This window comes from Mastigoproctus giganteus, chromosome 10 (assembly GCF_048544385.1).
Source record: "Mastigoproctus giganteus isolate SK-2022 chromosome 10, ASM4854438v1, whole genome shotgun sequence".
NCBI lineage: Eukaryota > Metazoa > Arthropoda > Arachnida > Uropygi > Thelyphonidae > Mastigoproctus > Mastigoproctus giganteus.
In genome coordinates this window covers 161,661,496-161,679,716 of record NC_143584.1, presented here as the reverse complement: position 1 = coordinate 161,679,716, position 18,221 = coordinate 161,661,496, and the positions used below count along the sequence as shown (strand labels likewise).

The 18,221-nt window shown below is 38.7% G+C and overlaps 1 protein-coding gene across 1 annotated transcript in view; it reads right to left on the bottom strand.

The window, feature by feature from the left end:
* Positions 1 to 18,221, bottom strand: part of LOC150079433 (uncharacterized) — a 253,655-nt gene that overhangs the window by 143,655 nt on the left and 91,779 nt on the right. The window contains exon 5 of the mRNA XM_090382498.1: positions 271 to 330. Within this exon, the coding sequence (XP_090238624.1) occupies positions 271 to 330 (60 nt within the window). The remainder of the gene's footprint in view (positions 1 to 270; positions 331 to 18,221) is intronic.

Sequence of the window (18,221 nt, the reverse complement as noted above, 5' to 3'; positions counted from 1 at the left end):
TTGCAAAAAAAAACTCTATATGATGGGCATAAACAAATATCACTTTTGGCTTATTACAATACTAAAAAACACATATGAATGCTATTATTGATTTTAAAATTTTAGGTAAACATCTTGAAAATGATTTTTTAGAGTAGGGTGAAAATGAAAAAGTTTTTTCACTTCTGACTGTGATTATTATTTATAGATCCCTGTATAATTTTATATCAAAATGAAATGCGGTGACCACTACTTTCCAAATGCACTTCATATAAAATAACAAATTTTTACCTGTTTTCTAATTGCTGGTGCAATATTCAATTTTCTGTCCTTTAAAACTATATTGTCAGCCTATTAAAAAAATAAAATGGTATATTATTAGTAATGCTCATCAGTTTTTTTTTTTGTTTTTTTTTTTAATTTCCATAACAGGTATACACAACATTTGTATTTTAACTTTTCAAATTGCCAAAATCTTATAAGAAACATTTAGGAGAATGTATTAAAAATGCCATCTCCCCAAATGGAATATAGGTAAAATCAACATTCTTTCTGTTTGTTGTTGTTGTTTGTTATTTGGTTTTTAGGAGCATTAGCAACTAAGGCCATATTGTTCCGGGGATATGCGGTGGTCATTCCCTGACCTTTCCGCATCCTCCGTATTTGGTGGTCACTGGCTTGAACCCCGGTCTAATCAAGAAGCGTGTGCTACGCACTGCTGTTCCTGCCCGCCTGGCATTCTTTCTGTACAAAGCAGTGAAATAGTGTTTTAAGCATAGCATTACATCTCACTGTTTTCTCTACATAAATAATTGATGCTATTCAATGCAGGTATCCAAATTTTCAACATGATGATAGGATTCAAAATATGAATTCAGAAACATCATTTTTTAGTAAATGGACTGTTTTGGGATAAGAAAATTGCAATAATTAATTTTTAACACACCAATAAACTAACTATTTTTCACATAGAAAAACATGTTATTTAGATTTCAATTAAATTTTCAAACTTCATTTCACTGCCACACTATAAATCAAAAGTCAGAGCCTGTGTCCTCTGCTGTGAAAACTTGCAAAAGTTCTTAGTCACTTACACTCAGTCATCACTGAACTATGACCATCTTCCTAACACCATGTTGGGCTGCCGTTCACATGGCGCCTCCGTAGCCAGGTGGGAAGGAGCAGCAGTGCGTAGCACGTGCTTCTTGATTAGACCGGGGTTCGAGCCCGTCACCACCAAATACGGAGGATGCGGAAAGGTTAGGGAATGACCACCGCATATCCCAGAGCAATATGGCCTTAGTTGCTAATGCTCCTAAAAAAAAAAACCAAAACCAAACCAAAAACCAGCTGCCGTTCACATAGATAACAACCACTATTTGCATAGGCACTGACTTCTTCAGGCATCTAGTGGAGCCTATAGGGATCTGTATCCATGATGCCTGCCAGCTTTTCACAGTGTCAGATTAGATGACAGCTGCACTGTACACCTCACTTCCCATTCCAAAACATCCCACCAGTGATCAATTGGATTAAGTTCAGGCCAATTAAGATGGGCGATATTTTCACTTTGTTCCTTGAATCACTCATGCACAGCACGGGCTAAATGACATGGTACATTACTGTCATGGAAGATCCCATTTCTGTCCAGGAAAAAACGCAATGTGGCAGGGTGCACATGGTCTCCCAAGAACTTCCGGTAGATCTCACCAGTGAAATGGTCCATATGCACCAGAGGTCCAGTCATTCCTAGCACATGCCTCATATTAAGCAACCACTACCTGGACAGTGCGCACTTGATGGGTCCATGGACTCATGTTGCTTACACCATTCACACCAACCAAGGCATCTGTTAGCATGTTACACCAGGTATTTGGACTCATATGACCAGCACACTCCAGTGTCCAACCAGAGTGTTGTTGACCCCATAGCATTTGGGATATAGTTTTTGCATTCCCCATATTGTAATAGATGTCGACCGTCGCACAGTGACCTACCATTGAGCCTGCACAACTTGCTACACCCTTCCCTTACCACAAACATTCTTGCATAATCCTTTATATTTCTGTCAGTGGGAGGTAGTTTGGCCATTCAACACAATTCTTTGTACACCTTAACCACAGTGGGCCCCTGACAAGACGTGCCATTTCCAATAAGGAAGCACCTAACATGCAAACTTCAACAATCGTGCCCTTTTGAAACTCCATCTTATCTTTACCACGTACCATAATTGTTACTTTATGGTACTTCTTGGACTTGCATGACCAGATTCAAATTACCACTGCTCTAGCATACGAAGCTCTTTAGCTTTTTATACTGCAAGCTATGCAGCATTAGGGTGGTCACAATTCAGTGATCACTGATTTTATATTATAAAAACATAGATATAAACCGTTCTTTCTAAGAGTTTGTGCACAGCTTGTTTTTTTATTATTATTATTATTATTATTATTATTAGCTACATGGTGCAAGGAAGCCTGAGGCTTATGCTGCACCAGCCATAAAAAAAAAAATAAAATAAAAATTTTCCCGATTACCCTGAGAGAGAGAGAGAGTTAAAAGTAGAAGGGAATCACCAAGAAAAAGAAAAATGATGATGATATCCAGCTCAGGACCCTGGGTGTGCCAAGCCCATGCTCACCAGATTTGAGCCCCTGGGGATAAAACTTCTGAGAGCAGTATAGGATAAAACTTTTGAACGATATAGGATATCTTTGAAGGAACTTGGGAATCATCCTTAATCTGAAAAAACTAGCCAAGAATCCAGAAAATGCTCTTCTAGAAAAGATCCTACAGTATAGAGCATAAGCAGCTAACCCATGACAGTGAAAAGTATTCCATAGTTTTATAACAGCTGCTATTTGGTCCTGTATGACTTCCCATGATAGGTAGAATGTTGTTCTTATATCTTCCTGAGCTTATTCATAGCATTCTAGTTAAGAATAAAGTCAGGAGAAACTTCATAAAACAAGACTTGAAGTTCTGGATTATAACTTTAGAGAAAGGAAAAAAAGAAACAAAAAATGGAAATATAGAAAATCAACCAAAAGAGAGAGCAACTGATGTAGTAGGTTTGTAACTGATCTATAAATGGATGGATGGCAATATGTTGCTGCAATTGTTCTAATGGGATTTAGAGGAGAATGGCCAATCGAGACAGTATTACCCACTGGAATATATATGTGAGGTAATGATAAAAATAGAAACTGAAATGTCTATATGAAAAAGAAACTAATTTGTGTTAGAAATATCATTTTTCTCTGATTAGTAAAAGAATTTTTATGGAGGTTTTAAGAACAATGACCCCCCCCCAGCCTTTTTTTGATGATGAGAAAGCTACAGATGTGACAGATTTATGCCAAGAAAGATTAGAGATTGATATTATTAAATGCAGAAAAATCTACTATTATTTAAACATTTGGTATGCAGCAGAAGAGAAAAGTGTTTGTTTTCTTTTTAGCAAGAGCTATAATGACTGGACTATAATGAAATTTACTAGCACATCAGAATTAATTAAATTATCCATAACACCAGAAAATAGATTAAAATTTGGCATTTAAGAAATGCAATATGATCTTAATTGCTTTAATCTGCTGTCACTGCTGTAACCACCTGAAGCAATGATAACAGAATATTCAAAAGAGGAAGAGAATGCCTATCCCTTTTTGAAGCCAGGCAGAAAATGTCTGTTTCCAAAGGGAATTCTACACATGTACTAAATTGTCAAAAGTATCTGGACACTAACTGGGATTTGGGAAAGTGAACCATTTCCACCATCCACGTGGCAGGAATAAGTATAAAAGCAACTATATGCACACAATAAATAAGCAGATCAAAACATACAATAAAAAGATTGAGCCACAGACTTACAATGATGTAGTAGTAGTAGTGGTGGTGGCATGTGATGCAAGAAAGCTTTTTTTTTTTTTCTTTTTTTTTTTTTTTGTAGTTGTTGGCGTATCGGATTCTATGGCCATAATGCACCTTCCAAGGTTTTTATTTTGTAGTACTTTGATCCAAGCCCGAGGCAGGATTCGAACCCGCGACCTTTGGGTTGCCACTTCACCCACCCGGCTAGCCCGGTCGGTTGCAAGAAAGCAAGTGTATGAGCTTATGCAGCATCAGCCAAAATAAAAAAAAAATTTACTAAACAATTCCCTCTAAATGTTTGTCCAGTTCCTCCTTAAATTTATTTAACCTATCAACTTCCACAACAACAGATGGAAGTTTGTTCCAGCAATTAACCACCCGCTGGCTAAATGCAAATTTCCGCACATCTATTTTACTATCTTTCCTCAATTTGAATTTATGCCGCCTTAGGTTCGTAATCTGAACAAGTGGAAGAATTACAACAGAATTCAGTGCGTGCTCAACCCATTCAAGGCCTTATACACCTCAATCAGATCACCTCTCAGGTGCCTAGTCTCCAGCCACTGACTGAATACGGAGGATGCGGAAAGGTCAGGGAATGACCACCGCATATCCCTGGAGCAATATGGCCTTAGTTGCTAATGCTCCTTAAAACCAAATAAAAACAACAACCAGCCACTGCAATTTGCAGGACTTAAAGGCCCTCTTTTAAGAGGATCCCTTCATTCCCCTCACCAACCTTGTTTTCTGTACATTAGCATTAGCATTAGCATTAGTAGAGGCATTTGATGCAAGAAAGCAAGCTTATGCAGCATCGCCAAAAAAAAAAAAAACCCACTTCCACTTCACCCCTCTGTTCGTTCAAAATACCTGTCCAGCTGAGCCTTAAACTTATTTAGGCTATCAACCTCCACCACAAGGGATGGCAGTCTGTTCCACCAACCAACCACCCGCTGGCTAAAGGCAAATTTCCGCACGTCTATCCTACATCTGTCTTTCCTCAATTTGAATTTATGCCCTCTCAGGTGATTTTTCTGAGCTAGAGGAAGAATCCCATCAGCATTGAGCATGCTTAAACCATTCAAGGCTTTATACACCTCTATCAGATCACCTCGCTGGTGCCCAGTCTCCAGACACTGTAATTTGCAAAACTTAAGCCTTTCTTCGTAAGAGCACCCCTTTGTTCCATTCACTAATTTTGTTGCCCTTCTCTGTACTCGTTCCAGCAGCTCTACATCCTTCTTGAAATGAGGCCTCCAGACCTGTATACAGTACTCTAGGTGTGGCCTGACCATTGCCTTATACAATGGAATAATCACCTCCTTATCCCTGCTGGAAAAATTCCTGTATATCATTGACAATACTCCATGAGCTACTCTTGCAGCCCGTCTGCACTGCTCAGAGAACTTCATATCTGCCTGCACAATCACCCCCAAGTCCCTTTCATTCTCTACCACTGTCAGTGTAGTACCACAGAGTTGATACGTTGCTCTGGGGCTGCTTTTTCCCATGTGTAGTACTTTACATTTGTCAATGTTAAACTTCATTTGCCACCTCTCAGCCCATCTGCTCAACCTTTCCAGATCCTGTTGCAGCAGCATAGTGTCAGTAGTGTCCTTGACAACACTGCCAACCTTTGTATCATCTGCAAACTTGGACATTAAGCTTGATATACCATCATCAATATCATTTATAAATACAGAAAACAATAATGGACCCAACACTGAGCCCTGAGGGACTCCACTAATAACATTAGTCCACGATGAGCAGTGTCCATTGATTACCACTCTCTGTCTTCTCCCCCTCAACCACCCCTTTATCCATAGCAGCAATTTGCCTCCAGTGTCACACTGCTCCAATTTGTGTAGCAGTCTTCCATGTGCAACAGTATCAAAAGCCTTTCTAAGATCCAAGTATATAATATCAAAGTTATTCCCTGCATCCAGTTCTTTTGTGACTGCATCATAGTATCCAATCAAGTTGGTCAGGCAAGACTTCCCCTTAACAAAACCATGCTGTGTCTGAGCTATAACTGAAGTCTTGTCTAAATGATCCTGCAGTGCTTCTTTAACCAGTGCCTCCATTAATTTTCCTGGAACAGAAGTTAAGCTCACAGGTCTATAATTACTTGTGTCAGCCTTTGATCCTCCTTTGTGAATTGGGGTCACATTTGCACATTTCCAGTCTATGGGTACCTCCCCTGAGTCCAAGGAAGCTCTCATAATTATGGCTAAGGGTTTGCTTACTTCCTTTGCTGCCTCCTTTAATATAACTGGATAGATCCCATCCACCCCGGGTGCCTTTCTTGTGTTTATCTTCAACAGTTTCTCCTCCACTTTACTCCCAGTTATTTCAAGATTCTGTAGCTTACTGCTAGAGTTGAATACACCTCTGGCATTCCCCTTGCTGAATAACTCCTCATGTGTGAATGTCGATGCAAAATATTCATTTAGTTTGTTAGCTACCTGAGCAGGATCATCAACATTTGACCCATCAATATCAAGTGGACCAATCTGATTCATCCCCTTCCTTCTAGAGTTTACATAAGTAAAGAACTCTTTGCTGTTTTTCTTTGCATCCCTTGCCAAGGATTTCTCGTAATCTGCCTTCGCCTGCCTAACCTCCTTTGTAACTTGGTTGCATATCAACTTGTATCTATCATAGGCTTCTGTGTCATGTGTTAATTTGTAAGTATCCCATGCATTTTTCTTCTCTGCCATATGCCTCATTAGTTCATCTGACATCCATTTTGGCCTAAACCTTGAACAATATTTCTTAGTTGGTATGTAAAGCCTAGTAGCTTCCAAGATAAGTTCTTTGAATGCTTCCCATTTTGAATTTGCTGTTGGTAACATCATCAGTTGGTCCCACTGTATAGAATTTAAATACTGTCTCAGTCCATCGTAGTCGCCTTTACGGAAGCAATACATGCTCAAGCAAATCTACATCCTTCCTAAAATGAAGCCTCCAGATCTGCATGCAGTACTCAAGGCGTGGCCTGACCATCACCTCCTTTTCCCTGCTAGCAAAATTTGGCATAATAGAATGTCATATTAGTAATCAATCTGTTCATGCCACTGCTGCAAAACTGCAACACACTAGATAAATGGTGACTAATGTAAATCACTAAATGGAAACAACATGGTGCTACTACAAGCAGGACACATTCAGGTAAACCACAGAAATTGACAGAAAGAGACAGGGACGCTGAGGAGAGTAGTACGTAGATGTCCTCAGTCCTCGTATAATAGAATGCACCCACTAAGCTTAATGACATCCAAAAGGAAGTGTCATAGAATACCATATTAACAATCAGTCTGTACCACTTCAACAAAACTACAAAATCAACTGTGGCTAATTACCACCATCATGGTGCTATTATAGCCAGGAAACATTTGGGTGGGCAGCAGAAATTTATGGAAAAAAGGCACTTTGGAGAACAGTAAGTAGATCCCCTTAGACCTCATCATATACTGCCAACTGGGAAGACAATGGGAACTGATATTCGTATAAGAACAATACAGAGGGAACCGAATGGTGGTTTTGATTTTTACAGAAGAGCAGCAGCACACAAACCAAACATTAAAAGTGCATAATACAGTGTTGACTTGCCTGGTGTACATCCCACTGTAATCGGTACCCGAAACATTTGGAAAGCTGTGTTGTGGAGTGATGAATCATGGTACACAGATTTCCAATCTGAGAACATTATTTACCAAAGTATGTCATCCAAACAAAGTTTGGCAGAAGTACTGTCATTGTCTAGTGTTGTTTCTCATGGTCTATGCTTAGACCATTGGCCATTATTAGAGCAACAATAAACACTATATAGAACTCTGACATTCAGCACAAATCATAGCAACAATGTAGCAAAAGGGCCTCCCCACACTGCAGCACAATGTGGGAGGCCCTTTTTTGTTTCAGCATGACAATGCATCTCTGCAAAGTTTAAGCTGTGGCTTTCACACACATTGACAAATTACGAATATAAAGCAGTTCAGCATTAGTAGAGGCACATGATGCAAGAAAACAAGCTTATACAGCATCAGCCAAAAAAAAAAAAAAAAAAAAATTCCCATTTCACAAATCCATTCATTCCAAATGTTTATCTAATTCTGCCTTGAAGTTATTTAAGCAATCAACTTTCCACAACAACAGATGGAAGTTTGTTCCATCAATCAAATACCCGCTGGCTAAAGGCAAGCTTTGCTACATCTATTCTACAACTGTATTTCCTCAGTTTGAATCTATACTCCCCCACAGGTTTGTAATCTGAACAAGAGGACGAATTCCGTCAGCATTATGCCTGCTCAATCCATTCAAGGCCTTATATACCTCAATCAGATCAGCCCGCAGCTGCCTAGTCTCCAGAAGCTGCAATTTGCAGAACTTAAGCCTTTCATCATAAGAGCACCCCTTCGTTCCCTTCACCAGTCTTCTTACCCTTCTCTGTACTCATTCTAGCAACTCTGCATCTTTCCTACTGCGTACAGGCTTTCAGACCTGTACGCAGTACTCAAGGTGGGGCCTGACCACTACTTTATACAAGGGGATAATCACCTCCTTATCTCTGCTCGAAAAATTCCTGAATATCATTGACCGACTATGGCAGCCTGCTCAGAAAAATTCATATTTGACTGCAAAATTACCCCCAGTTCTTTCATACTCTACTACCCTGAGTATAACACCACATAGTTGGTATATTTTACTGAGGTTACTGCTAACCATATGCAGTACTTTGCGTTTGTCAATGTTAAACTTCAGTTGCCACTTCTCAGCCCATCTACCCAACTTTTTCAGATCCTGTTGCCGTATACTATCATTACTGTTATTAACAACACTGCCAACCTTTGTATCATCTGCAAACTTTGTCATTAAGCTTGATATACCTTCATCAATATCATTGATAAATATACGGAACAACAATGGGCCCAACACCGAACCCTGAGGGATAACATTAATAACATTAGTTCACGTAGAGCGGTACCCACTGATCATCACTCTCTGTCTTCTCCCACCCAACCATCCTTTTATCCATTGTAGCAACTTACCCGTAATGCCATACTGCTCCAATTTGTGCAGTAGTCTTCCATGTGCAACAGTATCAAAAGCTTTCCTGAAATCCAAGTATATGATATCAAAATTATTTTTTGCATTCAGTTCCTTTGTGACCACATCATAGTATCCAATCAAATTGTTCAGACAAGATTTCCCCTTGACAAACCCATGCTGGGTCTGAATTATTACTGCTGTCTTGTCTAGATGATCCTGTAATGCTTCTTTAACTAGTGTCTCCATTATTTTCCCTGGAACTGAAGTCAAACTAACAGGTCTGCAATGACTTGTGTCAGCCTTTGTTACCCCTTTGTGAATTGGAGATACATTTGTACATCTCCAGTCCATGGGGACTTCCCCGGAGTCCAAGGATGCTCTCATAATTATGGCTAAGAGTTTGCTTACTTCCTTTGCTGCGTCGTTATATTAAACGTCCCACTGTACAGAATCTAAAAAATCTCTGAGACCACTGTAGTCGCCTTTACAAAAGCAAAAACCCTTGATTTTTCCCCTGATGGTAGTTACATCTTTAAGTAAATCCCACATCAGCACACTATGAATAACACTGCCACCTAGTGGTTCCTTTATCTGTAAATTCTTAATGCATGAATAATCACTGCTGATAATCAGATCAAGAGTGTTACACCCTCTTGTTGTCTCCCTAACATGCTGCTGTAGAAAACAATCATCCAATAAATTCACAAAAGCCTTGCTAGTATGCGAGTGACCAACTCACAAATTCCAGTCTATATCTGGGAAGTTAAAAAACCGTTAGATTAAAGGAGGCAGCAAAGGAAGTAAACAAACCCTTAGCCATAATTATGAGGACTTCCTTGGACTCAAGGGCGGTCCCTATGGACTGGACATGTGCAAATGTATCACCAATTCACAAAGGGGGTTCAAAAGGTGGCACAAGTAATTATAGACCTGTTAGCTTAACTTTTGTTCCGGGGAAAATAATGGAATCACTGGTTAAAGAAGCATTGCAGGATCATCTAGACAAGACTGCAACAATAGTTAAGACACAGCATGAGTTTGTTAAAGGGAGGTCTTGTCTGACCAATATGATTGGATACTATGATGTGGTCACAAAGGAACTGAATGTCAAAAATAATTTTGATATCATATACTTGGATTTCAGGAAAGCTTTTGATGCTGTTGCATATGGAAGATTGCTGTACAAATTGGAGAGGCATGGCATTAAGGATAAATTGCTACAATGGATAAAGGGATGGATGGTTGAGTGGGAGACAACAGAGAGTGGTAATGGAGGCTGCTCTTCGTGGGCAAATGTTATTAGTGGAGTTTCCCAGGGTTCAGTGCTGGGCCCATTTTTGTTTTCTGTATTCATCAATGATATTGATGAAGGTATATCACGATTAATGTCCAAGTTTGCAGATGATACAAAGGTTAGCAGGGTTGTTAATGACAGTAAAGACAATATGCTACTCCAACTGGATCTAGACAAGTTGGGCAAATGGGCTGAGAAGTGGCAACTGAAGTTTAACATTGACAAATGCAAAATACTGCATATGGGTAGCAATAACCAAAGAGAAATATACCAACTATGTAGTACTACACTCAGGGACGTGGAAAGTGAAAAGACCTCGGCATAATTGTGCAGTCAAATATGAAGTTTGCTGAGCAGTGCAGACGGGCTGCCAGGGCAGGTCATGGAGTCTTGTCAATGATATATAGGAATTTTGCTAGCAGGGACAGGGAGGTGATTATCCCGTTATACAAGGCAATGGTCAGACCCCACCTAGAGTACTGTGTACAGGTCTGGAGGCCTCATTATAGGAAGGATGTAGAGTTGCTAGAATGAGTACAAAGAAGGGCAACAATATTGGTGAGGGGAATAAAGGGGTGCCTTACCAAGAAAGGCTTATGTTCTGCAAATTGTGGCACCTGTGAGGTGATCTGATTAAGGTGTATAAGGCTTTGAATGGGTTGAGCAAGCTGAATGCTGATGGGATTCTTCCTCTTGCTCAGATTAACAGCCTGAGGGGGCATAGATTCAAATTGATGAAAGACAGTTGTAGAATAGATGTGCGGAAGTTTGCCTTTAGCCAGCGGGTGGTCGATTGGTGGAACAGACTTCCATCTGTTGATGCGCAAGTTGATAGCCTAAATAAATTTAAGGCTGAGCTGGATAGGCATTTGAAATGAATGGAGGGTTTAAAGGGTGGGGTTTTTTTTTTTTTTTTTTTTTTTTTTGGCTGATGCTGCATAAGTTTGCTTTCTTGCATCCGTATGCCTCTACTAATACTAATTCCTCTGCCTGCAGCTACTGTCAATCTATTAGTCTGTGAATCCCCTCCCAAGCTAGCAGTTTTCCGACCCAACTAACACTGCCTCGATAGCATCAGCAAATATTCTTGCACACCTTCTATTTAAGTGTATCCCATCCCTGTAGAAGCAACCTCTCCTGTTAACAAGCACAGACCATGCTGAGAAAAATTTTACCCCATGAGCCCTGCACAATCTCTCCAGGGCTGAATTGATTGACAAGGCTCTCATCATATACTCCCTCCTATCATGTCTGGGCAGGATTTCAGACATTTTCAAATTTAACCCTAACTTGTAACTTTTTTTCAGCATTGACCCGTACTTGCTTAATAAATCTGCAGCTCTCCTACACTTAATGTCATTAGTGCCAATGTGTATAACGATATCACCTTTTGTGCCCTTAAAAGATGATATCTGCTCTACGTCATCAAATTTTGCCCCTGGCAGACATACCCTGGTTCTATTACACCTATCCTTTTGGCACAATATATTTTCCATTTCCCTGACAATTGAGTCACCAACAATAACTAGCTCCTATGGGACCAGCGAATTCTGTCCTGAAAGTTGCCACTGTGTTGCCTGGTGCATAAGAGTGTGCTCTGCCGTTGAGTTGAGCAGCTGAGAACTTGAGGGGCCCCCATTTTAATTCCTTCGAGAGCATCCACCCAACTGTTCAAGCTCTCATAGACACCCATCAGAACCTGAGCTGGCTTCTAATTTCTTCAAATTTGCTACACTTCCTTGGAACCCGTCAAAGTGGAGTTTCAAGGTGTGGAATGTGGTTATGTGTAGCATTTTTTGATGCTAAAAATTTCGATTCAATAAAAAAAGTTGTCAATACTCTGGTTATTGCAGCTATTGGCAGTTCTTTCTTTTTAAAGCAATTTTTTTCTAAATCTTTGGTTAGAAAAGATTTTCTGTTCATCAAGACTCTTTCTGCCTGGTTACCTAATTCTATAACCAAACTTGAAACATAGGGACTTTCTTTGAGTGGTTCAATTGAAGAAAGGAGTAGGGAAAATTTAGTTAGAAATTTCAACTATCCCTGGAGAGCAAATAAGAAAAAATTTGATTGCACTTAAAAAAAGAATATCAGATTTCATATTTTAAGGAAAACAGATTACTTTATTAGTGTAAATTAATAGGAACTTCCATTTCAAGTAGAAACTTTAAAGGCTCAATTTAATTTTTTTAAATTTAACCCAGTCACTTCCATCAATGTAAAAAGTTCATTCTTCACTTTTAAAATTTTGAACAATAAGTATCAAAGATTTACAGTGGATCATGTGAAAAATATATTGTTGTTTACTGTAATAAATGTTATTCCACGAGCGATTTGTAAAATGATCCTTATTCTAAAACTTTTCATTAAACAGTTATGTTTAATACGTTTAAATGCTGAATACAAAGAAATTGTAATTCAGTTAATTGTCATAAACCTGTAATATGTTCTTGCATATAACAGCATTTTGGTGCATATTTTCATATATTTTATTGCAGATCTGAAAGGGGAGGAATCAGATTGGTCCACTTGATATCAATGGTTCAACTGTTGATGATCCTGCTCGGATAGCAAACAAACTGAATGAATATTTTGCATCTACATTCACACATGAGGAGTTATTAAGGAAGGAAAATGCCAGAAGGTTATCAAATTGTAGCAGGGTGCTTAATGATTCTGATGGGATTCTTCCATTTCTTTCATTTCTGATTACGAAACTAAGGGGGCATTAAGGAAGGAAAATGCCAGAAGGTTATCAAATTGTAGCAGGGTGCTTAATGATTCTGATGGGATTCTTCCATTTCTTTCATTTCTGATTACGAAACTAAGGGGGCATAAATTCAAATTGAGGAAAGACAGTTGTAGAATAGATTGTGCCGAAATTTGCCTTTAGCCAGCGGGTGGTTAATTGCTGGAACAAACTTCCATCTGTCACTGTGGAAGTTGATAATTTAAATAAATTCAAGGAGGAACTGGACAAACATTTAGATGGAATGGTTGTGTGATTTTTTTTTTTTTTTTTTGCTGATGCTATATAAGCTCACATGCTCTATTGCTATTACGATGTCCAGTAATCACTTTTTCTTCAGTTATTAGGTCATAGTCTTTCTGCTATGCTTATTTATAACATCCATCACACAGGCACAGACCTTTCCTTTTATAAGTCATTTTTAAGGATGAAATAAATCAAAAATTTTTATGTCATCAAAATTACACTGTACAAAGACATTTAATGTTGGAGCAATTCAGATTGACTACTGAATGGGTGCCATATGTTTCTTTTTATGCAGAATCAGGGTTCCTCCTCTGATTCTGAAGTCAGAATCATGACTTAAAATCAGGTTAAGCTACCGTAAGTGTATTTTTAAACACTTCTTAAAAGTTCTTTTTGTGCATAGTGACACTATGATTTGATTTTTTAAATGATTCATGTATGTAAATTTTATTCTGATTTTGCCTGTATATTGGTGCTATATTTCTACCATTTGGTGAAATATAATAAAAAACAATGTGGCAAACTTAATGTTTGGGAAAAACTGCTGTAAGTAATAACACGAATGGCAGTTAGCTAGTGAAGTAAGTGTGAATTAACATTACTCAAACTGACCTAAGTCAAGGACTGTCTCTATGTTGCTTGGCAACTTGCCAACACTGTTATTAAATTTTTTTGGGAGGGGTGGGGGGACAGAAGTTACAATATAGTCTGACATGAAGTTCTCCAAGTCAAGCAATGTACATAACAGCAAGGAAAACCCATGTGTCCTATCAATGATTTATCAAATATTTGTGGAGATAGCAAGATCATTATCCCAGTGTATAAGTCAATTTTAAAATGACACTTGGAATATTATGTCCAAGAGTGGAGACTATACCTAAAAAAGGACATTGAGCTTCTTGAAAGAGTCCAAAGATAAGTAACCCACTTAGAGTTATTTACAAAAAAAAGGCACCTATATGAGGAAAGACTTCAAATACAAGGACTACAGAACTTAGCAAGCAGACACCTCAGATGGAACCTGACTGAGATCTATAAGGAGGGGAGGATAGATAATTGAATAAATAATAATCAAATTTTCACTGTTAGATTCCGGAACTAGAGACTATAAATTTAAATTGACATTACTCAAACTGACCTAAGTCAAGGACTGTCTCTATGTTGAGGAATATTTTTTGTAATAAGGATAGGTGGAGTAGAACCAGGGTATGTCTACCGGGAGCAACTATTAATGGTGTCACCAACAGATTGTCAGATTTTAAGGGGGGTAAAGAGAATATTATTATTCATGTGGGGACAAATGACATTAAACGTACATGATCTGATGATTTGTTGGAAAACTACAGGACCATGGTGAGGAAATGCCGCGAGCTAACCCACAATGTCTATGTGTCTGAAATTCTGCCCAGACACGATAGGAGGAATTATATGTTAAAAGCGTTGTGGATTAACTCAAGACTTGAAGGACTCTGCAAGGCTTCGGGAGGGAAATTTCTATCAGCATGGTCCACACTTGTAGGTAGAAGGAATTTGTTTTGTAGAGATGGGATACACTTAAACAAAGGTGGTGCAAAAGTTCAATATAATATTGAACCTTTATTCAGGGAAACTGCTAGTTAGGGGGGATTTGGTTAATACTGACACACGTTTATCTGATAATATTGGTCAAAGTAACTCTTGCACATACCTCAAGAGTTCTTATCTGTTACCCCAACTGGACATATTATCTAGATGTTCTGGGGCAGAAACGTTTCAAGTGAGCGGGTGGCTAATGCCAGGGAAGAGAGCCTAAAAAAGTTCAAGGGTTGTGTTAGGGTTGTTAAATATACAAGAACAGTAAGTCTTAATTGTTTATATAGTAATGTTAGAAGTGTAATAAAATGAGCGAATTTGAACTGCTGGTTAAAACAAGTAACACGGACATAATAGGGCTTACGGAGATGTGGTGCCACCCAGAAATTGGGGATGATGAGTTTCAGTACGGCTTGTATAATGTATTTAGAAAGGATAGGGTAGATAGAAGGGGTAGTGGGGTAATGCTTCTTATCAGAAGCAGCCTGAGTGCGACGATAGCTTTCCCGGATTCAGATGTTTCACATGCTAGTATAGAATCTGTATGCTGTGAGGTAGTTGGAAACAAAGGTATAATGCGAGTAGGAGTAATCTATAGACCAGGTGATTGTGAAGATTATGACGAAAGCCTCCACATGCAAATGGAATGGGCAAATAAGCGTAAATGTCTTATTATGGGTGATTTCAATTTTCCTCTAATTGATGGGAGTAAATGGGAAGAAAACTCGACATGGGGAACAAAATTTTTAAATCAACTAGATGCATGTTATTTGTATCAACATGTCAGGGAAAGTACTAGAGAAAAGAATATCCTAGACCTCATCATCACCCATGAATCAGATGACATAACAGGGCTGACAATAGAGGAACCAGTAGCAGGAAGTGATCACGGAGTTCTACGGTGGATGATGAAGAGAGAGAGAGAGGTAGCAGCAGTAAAAGGCAAAGGAATGGGTTTTAATTTCAGAAAAGGAAATTACAATGCCTTAAGGTACTACATGGCCTCTATTAACTGGGCAGATATTGCACAGAGAATGAATACAATTGAACTGTGGTATGCTTTTAAAACATTAATCACAGATGCCTTGAATGCATATTTACCATTAAAAAAATACTCCACGAGGAGGGTTCCAAGTTGGATGAATAGTGAAGTTGCCACATTACTTGAGCAGAAAAAGGTGGCATGGAAAGGTTACAGAGCAATAAAAAGTACTGAAGCCTATAACAGCTACAAGATGATCTGTAACAGAGCCACAGAAAATATTCGACAGGCAAAGGCAGTTTATGAGAAATCACTAGCAAACAGAGCAAAGAGGGGAGATAAGGAATTCTTCACACATATAAATGCCAAGAAGAGCAGGACAAACCAGATCGGACATTTACGTAAGGGAAAGGGGATAGTATTAAATACACCAGCTGCCGTTGCAGATGAACTCAACAGTTATTTTGCATCGATATTTACAAATGAAAAACCTTTTGTGGCAATGGGAAATTGTGGGAGTGAAGTTGAAAAAAAATATGTAATTAACGATATTGAAATTTCGCAAGATTATTTAATGAAAAAACTTTCAAACCTACAGGCCAGTAAGGCTCCTGGAGTTGATGGAATATACCCTATAATCTTAAGGGAGGCGGCAAGTGAGTGCATTGAACCATTGAGGCTAATTATGCGAGCATCATTAGACTCTGGGGAGATCCCCTTGGATTGGAATGTATCTCCCATACATAAGGGTGGCTCTAAGAGTGAAGTGGGAAATTATCGACCTGTCAGTCTAACTTCAGTGGTAGGGAAAATCATGGAGGCAATGATCAAGGGTGGAATTCAGGATCATTTGAATCGAATTGAAATTCTCAAGGATACTCAGCATGGTTTTGTAAAGGGAAAATCATGTTTAACAAATCTGGTTCGCTATTTTGAAAGGGTCACTCACGAGCTGGATTTAGGAAATAATTTCGACATTGTTTATTTAGATTTCAGCAAAGCTTTTGACTCAGTCCCACATGAACGGTTGCTTTATAAGCTGGAACAGGTTGGAATCACTGGGAAAATCCTTAGATGGATAGCAGGATGGCTTCAGGACAGGAGACAGGGGGTTGTGATAAATGGCTATTCCTGAGATTGGGTTGATGTAAGAAGTGGGGTTCCCCAAGGATCAGTATTAGGACCACTGTTGTTTTTAATTTTCATAAACGACATCAATGAAGGGATAGAGGGCATGAGGTCTAAATTTGCAGATGATGTTAAAATTGGTAGAACAGTTAATGATCACTGTCAAGCTGAACTTCTTCAGAGAGAGACCTAGATAGACTTCAGGAATGGTCAGAAAAATGGCAGCTATGCTTTAATCCAAAAAAGTGTAAGGTATTACACCTGGGAAACAGTAATCCCAAAATAATTTATTCACTTGGTGGAGTTCAACTAAACCCAGTATTAGAGGAAAGGAACTTGGGTGTTATGATACGGTCAGACATGAAATTCTCTGAGCATTGTAAACAGGTTGCAAGGAAGGCCCATGGTGTCCTATCAATGATCTATCCAACTTTTGCAAGTAGAGATAGGGACGTGATATACCATTATTTAAGGCTTTTGTTAGACCACACTTGGAATACTGTGTTCAAGTATGGAGACCGCACCTAAAGAGAGACATCGAGCTTCTTGAAAGGGTGCAAAGACGGGTAACTCGCATGGTGAGATCGGCAAAAGGGCGTCCTTATGAAGAAAGACTTCGAATATGTGGGTTGCAGAGTTTGGAAACTAGACACCTTAGAGGAGATTTGATTGAGGTGTTTAAGGCTCTGAGAGACATCAGTAAAATGAATGAGGACGAAATTTTCAAGATTATAAATGATGCTAGAACTAGGAGACCTAAATTCAAGTTACGGGGGGAAATGTTTAGATTGGACTGCAGGAAGTTTTATTTTAGCCAGTGAGTTATAAATTACTGGAATAAGTTGCCTACATGGGTGGTAGAGGCTGACAGTTTGGGGAAATTCAAAGGTCATCTGGATAGTACCTTCGGGTCAGGGAAGCGCATAGGATGATAGGTTTAATTTCCTTTTCTTTTATTAATTATTATTATTTATTTATTTATTATTATTATTTTTTTATCATTGTTTTATTCAGGGTGAGTTTTTTTTTTTTTTTTTTTTTTGGCTGGTGCAGCATAAGCCATAGGCTTTCTTGCACCATGTGGCCATTACTAATACTAAATTACAGGGAAGAGATTTAGACTGGATTGTAGGAAGTTTTCTTTTAGTCAGTGATGTGTTAATTGCTGAAATAGAAGAATATCCCCTTATGCTCTTAATCAATCTTGTTGCTCTTCTTTTACACTATCCAACAGGTCCACATCTTTCCTAAAATGAGCTATCTAAGCCTGTATGTAGTATTCAAGATGTACCCTATATATAATGGAATAATTACCTCTATCTCTAATGGCAATGTTGCTAGATGTCGCG